This window comes from Sceloporus occidentalis, unplaced genomic scaffold (genome assembly GCF_023333645.1).
Source record: "Sceloporus occidentalis isolate IW3139 unplaced genomic scaffold, rSceOcc1.0.p SCAF_140, whole genome shotgun sequence".
Taxonomy (NCBI): domain Eukaryota; kingdom Metazoa; phylum Chordata; class Lepidosauria; order Squamata; family Phrynosomatidae; genus Sceloporus; species Sceloporus occidentalis.
In genome coordinates this window covers 661,728-678,552 of record NW_028317120.1, presented here as the reverse complement: position 1 = coordinate 678,552, position 16,825 = coordinate 661,728, and the positions used below count along the sequence as shown (strand labels likewise).

The window sequence follows — 16,825 nt, the reverse complement described above, 5'->3', positions numbered from 1 at the left end:
ATGCGTGACATAGACCGAGAGACTGAAGCGAGACTTCATATCGAGACTGACTGGTATTTTTTTTTTATAATTTTTTATGCATATAAGCTTTAATAGGCATTCTATGTTATACTCTGTTTTAATTTTGAATTTCTGTAATTTTTATTATTTTTAATAAATAATGACTATTTTGAATTCTCAGTCCTTTCTTATACTTGTGCTCACGATTTCATCTATTGAATGTGAGACCTATCCACATATATAGAATTGAAATTTGGTAACTTATCACTTAGGGTGGAGAATAACCTCTTTTTAAGACATTACATGGGAGGGAATGTGTGAACCCATCACAATGAATGGCCCAATGAGAAGAAGTCTTCTGTGTCTTCCCAAATTGGAAGAGTTTTTGTCCTATGATGATACTGTTGCTATAGCATTTACATCAATCTCAAATTTATTTTGTCTTCTAACTGTTACAGTATCAGGGATTTTTGTTTCATACAAAAATACCCCAATAATAAAAGCCAATAACTGGAGCCTCAGCCTAATCCTCCTGGTCTCCATTATGACGAGCTTCCTTTGTGTCTTTCTGTTCCTTGGTCGTCCTTTGGATATAACCTGCATACTACGCCAAACTGTTTTTGGAGTTGCCTTCTCATTAGCCGTGTCTTCTGTGCTGGCCAAGACTATCATGATTTGTGTTGCTTTTAAAGCCACTAAACCTGGCAGTGTCTGGAGAAAATGTCTTGGAATCAAACTGTCTGGCTCTGTTGTCTTGTTTTGGCTCATCTGTCCAAGTTATAATTATTATTTTTTGGTTGTCCATTTCACCCCCATTTCAGGAGCTGGACATGCACTCTTATCAGGAAAGGATATTATTCAGTATAATGAGGGCTCGGTTATCGCCTTCTACTGTGTCCTGGGTTATATGGGGCTTCTGGCAGCTCTTAGTTTTATTAAAGCTTTTTTAGCCAGGACATTACCGGACAGTTTTAATGAGGCCAAGTACATCACCTTCAGCATGCTGGTGTTCTGCAGAGTTTGAATTGGATGATCCCGGCCTATCTGAGCACGAAAGGAAAGAACATGGTGACCGTAGAGATTTTTGCCATACTGGCTTCAAGTGCTGGACTTTTAGGATGTATATCTTTTGCAAAATGTTATATAATTTTATAGCAGGAATAACAATCTGTAGATATAATAAAGGTTAATACAGTCGCGGAATTTAATGTCTTAATACCCAAAGGGTTTGCTATGACATCTTAAGTGAAATAGCTTATATCAATATTTGCACCAGCGAGACATTTTCAGTGACAGACTGAAGTCTGCATTACTGATTTCACGTTGACCGATCATGTGTAGCGACACTCAGCATAAATTGTTGAGACACCAGATGGTCTATGTAGACTATGCTGGGATCTCTAATGACTGCCCTCTACTGGCTAATCACAGGTACAACCCTTTATTAACCTCTTTGTGACTCTAAGGACCCTCAGGGCAAATTAACAACTGTATTTTAGGGTTTATTTTCCCATTTCCCATTTATACTAGCTGCATATTTATGTACCAATGTTTTTAGATTTTATTAAACTTATGTAAATAATAATAAGAAAAAGGGAAATAACGACTGGAGAAAAACATAGCCAAAACATCAAAATTGCTACGACCCTGTAGTGTATCAGCTCTGGTCCTTAAGGAGTTAACACTTAGGACTGTACATGGAATATCATTAACATATGCAGAGCATGGGGTTCAGGTCAGTGGGTATGAACAGGAAACTAGTGACAGGGGAGGAGTCTGTGAGCAGGAAATAAGGTTATGAAAGGAAGAGATTCACCACTTTCCAGTCATTTTGGAAGCGTATGCTCCTGCACAGGGCAGATTATTATTATTTATTGTTTTATATAGCGCCATCAAATTCCGTAGCACTGTACAATGGGTATCCGACGGGCAGATTCTCTTAGCTCGCTATATGCTCCCCTGTGGTTAGGGTAATATTTAACCCGTTTGCTGCTGGTGTGGAGAGATGTAAAGCTGGGTAACAGTATTCCTTTCGGTTTCCATAGTTACAGGGGTGATTTAAAGTGACAGGCCTAATGTCTCATGTTTAGATTATACTATTTGTCCTGAGTTTAGAAATACCTAATGTTTTCATGTTTTGTTTTTTTTGCTTTTTTCTACAAGTTATTGGGCGAAAAGTAAAAGTAGGATTTTGCTATTTCAAAACCAGTTTGTTTCCAAATCTGATAATTTTTCCCTCATGTTCTACTTTGGTTATCTTTGAAGCCGGCCAATGCAATTTACCCAATCAAACCATATATTTTTGAAAACTAGACCCCTCAAGGTATTTCAAATGCCAGTACTGTAACAAAGTTTACAGTTTACCATAGTTTGTGGTATTAATTTTTTTTGTATTTTTTCACACAAATTACACTATAGGTATAAATTTATAGCTCCAGGTATTTCCCGAGAACAGTGATACCACCCATGCATGGATTTGCCTGGTGTTTGGGAGCGAAAAGGCCACATTTGGGAAGTGCACTTTTCCCCCCATTTTGGTCAGTCTGTGCCTACACCCTATCTTTGAACCCAGCCACTCCAATTTACCCCTTGGGTATCTGAATTGCTTTTACTTTAACTCTTTCCAGATTTTGGGGCCGATATAGTGCTAACTAACTTCACCACTTTCCAATCATTTTGGAAGCGTATGCTCCTGCACAGGGCAGATTGTATCCGACAGGCAGATTCTCTTAGCTCGCTATATGCTCCCCTGTGGTTAGGGTAATATTTCGCCCTTTGCTGCTGGTGTGGAGAGCTGTATAGCTGGGTAACAGTGTTCCCTGTGTTTGTATGCAGGGTTTTAGTTATACTCCTGACCATGTATATATTTATACAGATATATATATATAGATATATATCAAACTAGTACAAAAGGGTTAATGTTCGGTTTCCATAGTTACAGGGATGATTTAAAGTGACAGACCTAATGTCTCGTGTTTAGATTATATTATTTGTCCTTAGTTTAGAAATACCTGTTTTCATGGGTTTTTTTTGCTTTTTTCTACAAGTTATTGGGCAATAAGTACAAGTAGGATTTTGCTATTTCAAAACCAATTTGTTTCCAAATCTGGTAATTCTTCCCTCATGTTCTATTTTAGGTATCTTTGAAGCTGGCCAATGCTATTTACCCAATCAAACCATATATTTTTTAAAACAAGACACCTCAAGGTATTTGAAATGCCAGTACTGTAACCCCTTCCATGCATAAGATTCTACCACCAGCCTTTGCCAAAGTTTGTGATATTACTTTTTTGTATTTTTTTTCACACAAATTACACTATAGGTATAAATTTATAGCTCCAGGTATACGTTATTATCAAACAACACCTCGATATGTGTTCAGCAACATTTCCCGAGAACAGTGATACCACCCATGCATGGGTTTGATGCATGTCTAAAACTGAGCTCCTTCTAATCCCTCCCTCTAACTCTATTCCAAAATAAATGAAAATATGAGGAGTTTCCAAAAACTGATTTTGTCTGGCCGCAACGCCCCTAATTAATCTTGTGTGAATGATAATAAGGTGGATGGATTTATTAGTGATCACCAATCAGGTGCTACCATTCCCATAGCACAGTTATGACTGCCATCTCAAGTGAGTCTTTTTTCCAGAGAAGTTGTACAAGGGCTCCAGCTTCACTCATCTGGAGAAGACCCAGAACGCTATCCTAACTGCTAAATTCTTATAGCAACTCAAGTTATCAATTTGCTTACATTGCAAACTTGAGTCTTAATTGAAAGACACGTCTGAAGTGCTTAAACAACCTCTAGCGCTATAGGCTTGTGCTCAGTCTTCTGATATAATGCAGGGAGAGTCCAGGAAGTGGGTTATTACTTCCTGGGGATTAAAGGAAGTGACATTTTATAAAAAAAAAAATGTCCTGACTATGCTAATGGTGGATGTCAGAGCTGGATAATATGAATATAACTAGAATACAAAAGGTACATTAACACAAATTGTGCATTTCTGTATTAAATCACATTATTTAAAATTAAAATCGAATAAAATCATATCCAATCACCTCCGTGAATTAAATTTAAAAATAACCATAACATATGCAGAAAAATCAATGATAAATTAAAAGTGCTGAATAACATTTACATCTGAGAAAACGATAAATATTATTAAAGGACATAAAACTGCCGATGAATGAAACTTCCCTCTAAAACTAACTAATACTCTAAAGACATTTGATTAAAGTCTGCGTTTGTATATTTCTGTCCATGCAGACAATTACCGGCGCTCTGCGGTTTTCTTATAATTTAAAACCAACATAGAATTGCAATCCCAAAACACAAAGTCCTGCATCTATATTGAGACTCCATTGCAATGAATGAGACCGCACTGTATAAAAAGAGCCGAGATGTTCAGGTTCATTACAATGATATCAGATGCAGCAGATGGCACTGACCCACACGGTGCTCGACTCCACCGAACCCGGCAGACACTCTCTGGCACTCGGCAGGTTACTGGGGTGCATGATGCTGATCGCTGGGTCTCTTCCATTGAAACGTCTCGTTTGTTTGTTGCTCCTGTGTGTGACGCCCTGCAGATCTGAGATCCAGAGCCCAGCACCGGCCTGTCATCTGCAAGCCATCAAACCATTTGAAGACTTTGAGTATTTTAAAGATGGGGACCTTATAATTGGAGGAGTTCTCACGGTGAATAATCAAATGAAGAATTATATTTTTTTTGGACAGGATCATTTTTCTCCCCAAATAGTCTGTATCATGTAAGTTCCCACAACTAACCATAAAAATAATATCTGCAGAACAAATTCATTTCATAGAGAGCCCAAAACAACTAAGGGAAGTGACTATGTTAAGCAGTAAATCCAGTTGCTGTCCAGCTGTTTTCACACATTTTTTATTTCCCCCTGCGTGGTATAACTTGCACACATGCTCTGGTGCTATTTTGAGGCAAATATATACATATTTATGGCTTTTTTATTATTACTTTTTATTAGGCTGTCTTGTGAAATTAACTTTACACAATGTAAGATGTGTTTTTTTTTCTTGCAATATTATGAATTTTATGCTATTGACTTGATTGGGAGAGTTAATATCTTTTTGTAAATCTACCCATATAGATTTAAAAAAAATATTATCAGGATATTGGAGAAAATACGTATCTGTATAACAGAGGTCATTGTGTTTTACGCTAAGGAGCTGACATCCCCTTTTGAGAACATGATAAATGCATGCTAATGGCTACAAAGGTTAACCGAAATGTTGACTACATTTTATTTTATTAAACCAACTCTTGAAACACGTGAAACATTAGGACTGACACTATGTAGGATTGGCAAGAAAATTAAAACACATTAGGAAAAGAAAAAGAGATTGAGAGTTTGAGGAGGGAACAGACAGAAATAGAGGGACTATACTATGTACCTCCCAAGGATTCCTATATTCCATAAGATTTTTCTCTTCAAAAGAAGTGTATAAGGTGAATTTTTATACAAATAAGGTGTAGATTTGTTTTTTTTTTAAAATAGACATTTTCAAGAGGGGCCACATGTTGTACTGGGTGGGACCAGACTCAGCCATGACCACCACTGTCCACTGTATTCAGACATTTGCAACTATCTCAGGCAGGGCTAGGAATGGGCTTGAGAGAGGCTAGGTTTCCACTTGGGTTTTTGTCCTGCGTTTTTTTTCTTGATGAAAAACGCCAAGAAAACTGCCACTGCATTTTTCTGCGTTTTGGCGTTTTTTTCTGGAGTTTTTTCTGGCGTTTTAGCCTTTCTGTGGAAATTGCAGTTTTTCCAGCCTTTACAAGTTAGAAGTTTCACCCAGCTAAAAGGGATTAGGATAAATGGCAAGTATCTGCCCCCTGATGTCATTTACTTGGTAGAGTTCTACTTAAACGCCCCGGCGGACCCTTTTGTCTCTTTTCTGTGGTTTGTAAGGCATGCTTTATTCCGAATGTCTGCTCCTCTAGGAAGATTGGCCCCAAATGATGGTGCAAATTGTTTGCTGTTGCTTTTGGCACGCAGGATCCAGTTGATGTGTCGCGTATGTTTGTTTGTAATGGCATGTTTGTTCCAAATGGTGTAGAATTCAATATGAACTTTGTTTTGTGTGAAACTGTTTGTTTCCAGCCTATTTCTCGTAGGACACACAGATACTGGGTCCATCCTCTGCATTGTAACTGTGGAAAAAACGCCATAAAAAACGCCAAGGCAATAAACCCACATGGCTTTTTCATGGCGTTTTTTCTCTCCCATAGACTTCTATTGGAGAAAAACGCCAAGATTTCCTTGCAAAAAACGCCAGAGTGTGAACATGCTGCGATTCTGAAAATCTGCCACAGGGGCCAAAAAAGCAGAAAAACGCCAAAGAGGACTGAAAAAACGGCAAACAAAAAAACGCCAAGTGGATATGGCATTCTGCGATTTCCTATTGAAGAACAGCTAACATCTGGCTGCTGCGTTTTTTCACAAAAAAAATGCCAGGTGGCGCTATTGGCATTTTTATGGGCGTTTTTAGCTAAAAAAAACCAAGTGGAAACCTAGCCAGAGAAATATTTCACAAGGTTCTTGATTTGTCTTCCGCAGGACATGCCCTACATTAAATAAATATGTGAGGGTAATTACGGCACTCACACTAGTACTCTCTACTGATCCATGACCTGTTTTGCCATTTGTTTAAATCTAGAACCTTTGCCAGTTGATGGTAACATGGTATTCCTACAAAGTCTTAATAAGTGTTTTTATCTGGGAGACCTCTGACTATGTTCTTCTGCTTTAATCTAATTCATCTACCTTTACAGCCCAGGTCTCATGGATTACATCAATTTACTGGTCTTTCTTTTCGCCATTGAAACATTGAACAACGACCCAAACATTTTACCAAATATTACCCTGGGTTATCATATATATGATTCCTGTTTAGATGAAAGAAAAGCTGTGAAAAGCATTCTTCAGATTTTGTCTGGCCGCGGCATGACCGTCCCTAATTACTCTTGTGCGAATTCTAACAACGTGGCTGGATTTATTGGTGATCACCATTCAAGTACTACCATTCCCATAGCACAGTTACTAGGGGTGTATGGATACGCACAGGTGAGTAAACTGAATGGTCTTCCATGTATTGTCTGACATTAGCATTCAGTTTCATGGTGAGATCACAACCATGTCTGACTCCAAGCTGTTATTAGAAACCTTTACTGCAGAATGTTTACACTTTTCTCTTCTGTTTTGTAGATCAGTTATGGAGCGACAGACTATGCGCTGAGTGATAGACGTGTTTATCCGCATTTCTTCCGCTCTGTTCAAAATTATCTTGTCTATAATAAAATTATATTGAAGATTCTAAAACATTTCGGATGGACCTGGGTGGGAATTCTCACGGTTGATGATGACACCGGAGAGACAGAGAGTCAGGCTCTGAGAGCGTATCTGACCAGTTATGGAATTTGTATTTCCTTTACTGTAAAAATTATTTTATCACAAGAACTATCTGAAAATATGAAAATGATGTCAGAAACTGTTTTAATGTCATCGGCTCGGATTATTATACTCTGCGGCTCTTTCAGCACCAGGATTATTGACATTTTAATTCCGTGTCTCAAACATAAAGATATAACATTAATCCTTCCTCCTTCCTGGGCTTCCAATGAATATCTCACAGATTTCTTTGTAGAACCCCTGAATGGCAGTCTGGCCATAGAACCGCATCCTCTAGCGCTGCCGGATACCAGAAGTTTCTTTGATAATATCCATCCTTCAAACCGTCCAGCAGACAAGCTTCTTGAATATATATGGGCATTGTATTATAAATGTTTATCAGAAAATTCTGAAAAGAATAGGCTTTATGAAGAGATCTATGAAATATCTCTGTGTAACTGCAGCGGGAAACCTAAATTATTTGTTAAAGATCATCTGACGGCTGGTGTTTCTCCTCGGGTGTTTATTTCAGTGAGTGCTTTAGCTAAAGCTTTGCATGACATGCACTTATTTTATAACAAGAAAGCAAAAGGAAATACAATCCAAAACATCTATAAACACCAGGTATGTATGAAATACAGACTGCTTCACGTGTCAGACGCTGACGGACATACAGGAAGAATTTCTAAGGCTTTATTTAAGAATATGAATTCTGGTCAGCCTTTACACCTCATACCTCCCAACATTTCAAAATGTGAAAGAGGGGCACTTTTTTTTTTTTTAAATCTCGCGGAACCAATACAAGCAATCGCACTTTAAAATGTCGCGCTCGCATCGCCACTTAAAACACACTTTATTTTTGTCAGCAGAGTCATGCGTATTAAAAATAACCAACACATTGAATTGAATTCCCATAAGGCTCAGCCAGACATACTACTTCCATGATGCTGGCTGAGTGTCATGGGAAGTGCAGCAACAGTAAAGCTGCAGATGCTAGCTGTGAACTAAAATTCATATGATTCTCAGCCAGCCCAGTGTGCACCATAATGCCGGCTGAGCATCATTGGAAGAGTAGTCCACAGCAGCAGAGATTTTTTTTTAATTAAAAAAGGCGAATGTTGGACTCCCTCCTTTGATTTTGGAATCAAAACATTTGCTACTGCAAAAATTTTTAGTTGAAAAAGTTCCATTTTATTCAGTGGAACAAAACAGAGATCACATAATTCTTCACGATATTCTTTTCAAGAAACTTTTATTTCTTTATTAATTAATGTAAACTATTTGTTCATATTTAATAAAAGCTATGATTGAGAAATATTTGTTTTTTATTTCCTTTTATTTGCCAACCTGCCCCCCCCCAGTAATGCACATCTGCCCACAGGATTGCCATTCTGCCCCCAGAAATGCCTTATACCCCCTATATGACAGTCTGCCTCCCTGATATGCCTTATACCCTTCTATATGCCGCTCTGCCCCATGATATGCCTTTTAACCCCCTATGTGCCTTATACCCCCTATATGCCACCCTGCCTCCAGAAATGTCTCATACCCCTATATGCCACTCTGATGAGTCTTGACACCAGGTGCGACATTCAGGTGGCAGGGTCAGAGTTTGATGTAAACAACAAGAAAGCATGGATCCATCCTGCCTTGTATCAACGATTCAGGCTGGGGGTGGTGTAATGGTGTGGGGGACATTTTCTTGGCACACTTGGCATTGTTTAAATGTGACAGCCTACCCCAATATTGTTGCTGACCATGTCCATCCCTTTATGACCACAGTGTACCCATCTTCTGATGGCTACTTCCAGTAGGAAGCTATCTTCATAAAAATAGGGCTGCCCCATATCTCTGGAATCTACTTTCACCGAACCTTCAGCATTCGCCCTCCCACCATTCAAGAAACATCTCAAAACCCACTTCCCTGTCACTGATACAACCCCACACTACCTCTCACTCTTTATCTGTGCCTTATGCTTGTTCCACCCCATTCCATCAAGATTGTAAGCTTGCGAGCAGGGCCCTCTCCCATTAATGTATCAATTTGTCTGTCAATTCTCGTCTTGTCATACCCCTTGAATATATGTATTTTATTAAGTGCTGCATAAATTGTTGGAAATAAAAGATAATAATAATTCTCTCAAACTAGTTTCTTAAACATGGCCATGAGTTTACTGAACTCCAATGGCCTCCACAGTCACCAGATCTCAATCTAATAGAGCACCTTTGGGATGTGGTGGAACAGGAGGTTTGCATCATGCCTTCATGTGCATATGGACCAAATCCTCTGAGGAATGTTTACAGCACCTTGTGCAAAGTATGACATGAAGAATTAAGGCAGTTCTTAATGCAAAAGGTGGTCCAACCCAATACTAGCAAAGAGTGTAGCTAATAAAGTGGCCAGTGAGTGTATATACAGATCAGCCATAACATTATGACTGCCTGCCTAATATTGTGTAAGTCCTGACGGGTTGAGGCGTGGACTCCACTACACTGAAGGTCTGCCGTTGTATCTGGCACCAAGACGTTAGCAACAGATCCTTTAGGTCTGTTAGATGGGGCCTCAATGGATGCATCCTGGTGCTATGTTTTCTCCAGGTAAATGACGCATCCGGCCATCCACCTGATGTAAAAGAAAACGTGATTCATTAGGCCAGGCCACCGTCTTCCATTTCTTCCAGTTCTTATGCTGACGTGTCCATTGTAGGTGCTTTTGGCTGCAGACCAGTCACGGTGCCCATGCTGACCCCTCAGCATGGGCAGCCTGACTGGTCTGTAGCTACACAGCCCCATATTCAACAAACTTTAGTGCTCTGTGTGTTCTGACACTTTTCTATTAGAACCAGCAATAACTTTTTCAGCAATTTGAGCTACAGTAAGGATTTGTCCACACGGAGCAGCCTTCGCCCCACACGTGCATCAACGAGCCTTGGCTGCCCATGACCCTGTAGTCTGTTCACTGTTTTGGCTTCACTGGACCACTTTTGATAGGTGCTGACCACTGCAGACCAGGAACACCCCACAAGAGCTGCAGTTTTGGAGATGCCCTGACTCAATTGTCAAGCCATCACAATTAAGCCCTTGTCAAAGTTGCTCATATCCTTACACTTTTTCCTGCTTCCAACACATTACTTTGATGAAGAAAGGTACACTTGCTGTCTAATATATCCCACCCACTTACAAGCGCCATGATAACAGGATTATCAGTGTTATTCACTTCACCTGTCAGTGGTCATAATGTTATGGCTGATTGGTGTATATGGACAAAGGTCTTTGCTGTGATATGACTTTTACATGTATAGTATTATCCATACTAAATGATGAACATCAAAAAGTCAAAAGCAAAACCCACTGTTTTGTAGTTTTATATATTTCTTCCACAAGTTAGGTGTCACTGAAGGGAAAATCTTGCTTTATGATCAGCAGCATCCCTTGAGAATATACAGAGATTTTGGTAATTTTATTAGACAGCAAAATCCTATCTTAAATATTACATTATATTGTTTGCAATTTTTGAACTTTGTCTTGGGACAGAGAGGGTTTTTTAAAATTGTATCCCTAGCGAAAGCACCTTGTTTGGTACCTATTTTAACATTTATTAGTATTTAATATTATTACACACATGGTACAGGAAGAGGAGCAATCTTCAAATTGAAAAAGGGCATGAAAAGGCTTAGGGTATTACACATGCAGCATTAAAGAGAAGTGAAATAGCATTTAATGTCTATGAGTTCCTTGCAAATGATTGCAACGTATTAGAAGCCTTTATGTTGTATATTGTTGTATATTTTATATAATTGTTACTTGCTACCTCTTAAGTTATATTGCCATTCTAACACTAATTGCAGCTCACATGCAAAATCCAACGTTATTTACCAAAGAACAATATTTTCTTCTAAATTGTGCCTTCATGGTGACCCTGGTGCTGTTGGTTCTAACGATGTGATGTAGACTGATGAAGGGTTGATGCTAGCTAATAATATGAAGTTCCAGTAGATGAATAATAGGTCTATTTTAGTTGAGTGTCTGGGTGGGTTCTGTTGTAAAATTGGAGGTATTTTTATTTTCTTGATTAATGACGTAGAAGAAAATTCTCCTACATTGTGACTGTGAATGTCCTCTTGTTTTGTTCTAAATCATTTTTAACAGTTGCATCGCTATATAAAAAGGATAATAATTTCATCTCAGTTGGGCCGCACATTTTACGATGAACATGGAGAATTTGCATACCATTACACAATTACAAATTGGGTGTTTTTATCAAATAAGTCTGCATTTAGAAACGTTGTGGGTAACTTCACTGAGTGGGCTCCAGAGGGCCAGCAGCTCATCATTGACTCGCATTTAGCAATATGGAGGAACAAAGACAACCAGGTAAGGGGGGGGTTATTGGTTTTGTTTTCCTACATTAAAATTAAGCTACATTTCTATAAACTTTACAGGCATAGAGTATATTAAAAATAATTTAACAGAAATAATATAAACTCACCAGCATCATACATCCTAAAGATGGTAAAACAAAACCACTTTGATGGTGTAATGGTTCTAACTTGTGAAAAACCTGTAGCATGAGGGCCATAAACGTCACACTTAAGACTGACCATCCTAAACACCCACTAACCAGACCTCCCAGCCAGACCTCGCTAAGCCAGGCGCTGGAAAACCTCCCCAGATAACACACAAATGTCCAGGCAAGTATTTCCTCCCTCTCTCACATTCTCTCACTCATGCATTTTCTTCTTCGTCCGCATCTTCGCGGCACCTTCAGGTTTATGATTGCACTTTATGTGGAGCCACCACATGGACAATGTCCACTGCACGTGCACTTATTATACTGTCCTTAGAGAACACTTTCATATGCTGCTGTTTGCACGGTTATTGCATAAATGTATTAGAATACCAGGGGCTTGTGAATTAAGGCAATTAATTATTTTGATCTTGTTGAATGATTTTCTAATTAGATAATCATCCAATCATGTTCTACTCCTAATGTATTTTTCAAAACAAAGGAATTTGGTTCAAACAAGAACTATTTTTTTTTCTGTTTGTAGATTCCAAGGTCTCAGTGTTCAGAGAACTGTTTGCCTGGATATCGAAAAGTTCTGAGACCTGGAGGACAAATCTGCTGCTACGACTGTGTCCGGTGCTCAGAGGGAGAGATATCCAATAGATCTGGTATAATAGATTATATAGAATCATACACATAATTTACTCATAGTAGGTGTGTAGGAATGAAAGCCTGCTCCTGGTAAGGTAGAAGGTGGAGTTGGGCTGTGGGGCATTGAGAGCCACACGGAGGGGCAGGTGTAGCTATAAGTGATCAAAATAATAGACAAACAACACAGGCATGGGTTGACTAGAGCTGGGCATAACCTCCCCCACCCGGGGGGAGCAGAAAAACTACCTGGCAGCCGACAACCAGCTGTGATACCAAGCACCTTACAGATATTATGAGAAAGACCTTTTTACACAAGCTCCAACCTCCATGCTTCTGCACACAGCTGGTTCACTTTCACAAATGCGTCTTTAGTGCACTAAAAAAACCCCATTAAAAACATAAAAAGTAGTAACGGTTTAACCCCTTAATGACAAAGCCCGTACATGTACGGGTTCAAAATGCATTGTTTTCAATGGGTTTAGGAACTGTACATTTACTCAGGAAATCTACTTATAGTGGGGTTTTGTTTTTGTTCCTTGTTTGGTCATTGAGCTCCTCCGTTACATTTACTTCCATGTGAGATAAGTGGACCAGATTCTTGTCAAAAGTGGTAGAGGTTAGTGCAGCAAGTGACTTGAAACACGCATGGGATAGGCATATGATTCCTGAAACTAAAACAAGGCGAAGGAAAATTGGGGCGATTAGATTTGGGGCTATTTTTGTTTATTTTCAGTTTAAATCTAAGAAATGTAAAAAAAAAGAAGTAATTTAACATTAGTTAATATGGATACACTTAGTGGGAGGGAACTATATACTATATTATATTTAATGTTTAATTTACATATTGAGGCATAATATTACTTTGTGTTATTTTTCAGACAGTGAGAACTGCATTGTTTGTCCAAGTGATAAATGGTCTAATGAGAAAAGGGATCGGTGTATTCCAAAATCGGTGGAGTTTCTATCATATTTGGATGCAGTTGCTGCTGTTTTTTCCTTTGCATCAATTCTGTTTTGTCTTGTAACTGTTGTAATATTACTGATCTTCATTGTCTTCAGAGATACCCCAATTGTGAAAGCCAATAACAAGAACCTCAGCTTCCTCCTCTTGGTCTCCATCATGCTGAGCTTCCTCTGTGTGTTTCTGTTCCTCGGTCGTCCTGAGGATGTAACCTGCATGCTGCGCCAAACTGCTTTTGGAGTCCTCTTCTCGTTAGCCGTGTCTTGTATTTTAAGCAAAACAATCATGATCTATATTGTTTTCAGAGCCGCGAAACCCGGCAGCTCCTGGGCAAACTGGGTCAGTGTGAAAATCTCCAATTCTATAGTACTGCTCTGCTCATCCATTCAAGTTATCATTAATATTTCCTGGTTGGCTATTTCCCCCCCATTTCAGGAGCTGGACATGCACTCTTATCAGGGAAAGATCATTGTTCAGTGTAATGAAGGCTCGGTTATCGCCTTCTACTCTGTCCTGGGTTATATGGGGCTTCTGGCAGCTGTTAGCTTTATTATAGCTTTTTTAGCCAGGACATTACCGGACAGTTTTAATGAGGCCAAGTACATCACCTTCAGCATGCTGGTGTTCTGCAGCGTTTGGATTGCGATGATCCCGGCCTATCTGAGCACCAAAGGAAAGAACATGGTGGCCGTAGAGATTTTTGCCATAGTGGCTTCAAGTGCAGGACTTGTAGGATGTATATTTATTCCAAAATGCTATGTAATTCTTTTTAGACAGGAATTGAATACAAAAACATATTTACTTGGAAGCAGAATTAATGGTCTAACCAAATAGTTATAAGAAACATATTCTGCATTGTAAGTTGGATTATCTTATAACTGTCAATGGTCAATTTCAGAAATCTGAATTTGTTTTCCAGACATTAAAACACATTATTGCACACAATACTCAATATCGTGGACTTTTAAGAAGCATATATTTAAGTCTGATCCTACTTATAAAAAGCAACTATGTTAACCCTTCTATCTTTTATTAGTTACAGCAAAGGTGAGGAGTCCACGTGTTTGCAAAACAGAGAAACTCAGCAGCACACAAAGCAAAACACACACAACAGGATTAAAATAAACCTCTATAGACATTTTGTAGATATAATGTTTATTAGTATAAATTAGTCAATGTCTGGATTCGGGACAATTAAAATATTCCATGATTGGAATTGAGATGATGGACCCTCCAGACTTCATATCCATCCCTGAAAAAGACAATGAATCAAACACGAATCCCTAAATTATTTTTTATTTCCTTCTGCACTTGATCATTTGCATACTGATAGTTGAAAATATTTTAAAGGACACTAATATCTAATAAAATAAAATATATTCCAGATCATGTTTATACTATTTGTGTTCATTTGGGAAGTAAAAAAACAAAGCTTGGTTGGCCAGTGAATCTCGTACTACACTTTATTATGACATCCTTTTTTATTATGGAATAAATACTATGTCACTAAAGGTATTGTTACAACAGTCTGTTTTGTGACCCTTCCAAACATAGTTTGCCAAAAAAACTCACCTATACTAATGTGAACTTATTTCCCAGTATAACCAGAGCTCAATCTAACTAGGGATGACCTGGCTGCCTACTCACAATTATGACCTTGAACTCCATTAACATTAACTGCTGAGTCAACCAACAGATTCGTATGATAACTTCACTGATAAAGCACTAGGATAGGCTCAATTACTTACTATACGACTTAACTCTGTCACTCTTGACTCTATTCATAGAAACATGGAATTTCACAGCAGAGAAGAACTATTTGGCTCATTTATTTGGCCTGTTTTTCCTGATGTAAGACTTTGGTCTTGATCAGTCCTTGACCTTGACAGCTCAATGCCTCTTGCATGGATGCTTAACTTTGCTAACTGTATTAGCCCCTACCATTACTGATGGGAGGTTATTGCATTTATCTATTACACTCTCGGATCGGGTTGCCTAGAAGAGAATCATTAACAAATTACATTATTTGGCTTTGGATGTTAAAACACATGAATGTGACTGCTTTATGTGACACTGCTGAGCTGCGTCGGGGCATTTACAGAGAGAAAACTGAGAAATGAGATTCTTCTGTGTGAGAATTGGTCAGCCTTGGGTTACTATTTCTCACTGTGTCTAATTTCCATACCTGAGAACTTGTGGGACGCGGCCAGGACTGCCAACTGACGTCAGATTGACTATTGACCTTAGCTTTTTGGACCGCTGTCTGTAACCTGACTTTGCCTCTCTGACCGTCCCATTTGTGACGGACTCTCTAGTCACCCCTGCATATTGGGCTCCTCCTTACACACTACTGGTACCTCACTGTACCTGACAGCTGTTCGTGACACTGACTTTTCATTTTGGACAAAATGTGTAGGTGTTTTTTAAACCCTTAAGAGCAATGGGCGGTCCCTAGACCCATTGAAAACAATGCATTTTGAGCCCGTACATGTACGGGCTTTGTCATTAAGGGGTTAACTCAGAATGACATTTGGGTGGTGTTCCCAAAAGGGGGGTCCCTGGCGCCTTCTAGACACTGTTTTCATTTTAGAAATAAAAAAAACTGAGGGTTAAGGAAGGTCAAAGAGGAGAAGCAGTAGTATTATTAATATCGTTATTTTTTATAGCACCAACAATTTACGCAGCGCTTAATACAATATATACATTTAAGAGGTATGACAAGACTAGAATTGACGATAAAACGATTGATCTTCGCTCGACATGGCATTAGTAGTTTCACTCTCTTCAGTATTCTTGGTGAGATGAAGGTGAAAGAGAAAGAGACCTTGCCCTTAGAGCTTGCCCTATACCCTTTTTCATACAATTAGAGCACAAGGTCTTTACTATATTTAGGCGATATATGAATTTACGAAATCCTATTGGAGCAGTCATAGGATACGCTTGCATTACACAGAAGAACCCTCTAACAGCTATATCATGTGTTTAAAAGAATATGTTCGTAGTACTCAAGTTGCATTCAAGCAGCAGGATGTCCTGTTGTGGAGACAGGGAGATGTTTTAGGCTTATAACTCCACAGTCTGCTATCAGGGCAGTTCAGCTTTTAACCTCTTCACTGCCAACTCTGCTGCAAACAGCTCTGTATCTCTGTCTGCTGGAAGATTCTGCCAGGATGCTGCAGCTCTCCTCTGACCGTGGATTTCAAGCAGCCCTCTGCTCCTAGGCCTCTCTCACTCTCTCTCAGCAAGGGTCCTTCACCTCTGGCATCCAACTCGGA

At 39.0% G+C, this 16,825-nt stretch overlaps 1 protein-coding gene across 1 annotated transcript; it reads left to right on the top strand.

The window, feature by feature from the left end:
• Window positions 1-14,384, top strand: LOC149281008 (vomeronasal type-2 receptor 26-like). The gene is made up of 6 exons (XM_089499823.1): window positions 1-53; window positions 6,816-7,107; window positions 7,249-7,523; window positions 11,712-11,805; window positions 12,483-12,606; window positions 13,468-14,384. Exons 1-6 carry the CDS (start codon window positions 1-3, stop codon window positions 14,382-14,384), a joined length of 1,755 nt encoding a protein of 584 aa, XP_089355949.1.
• The last annotated feature ends 2,441 nt before the right edge of the window (window positions 14,385-16,825 follow it).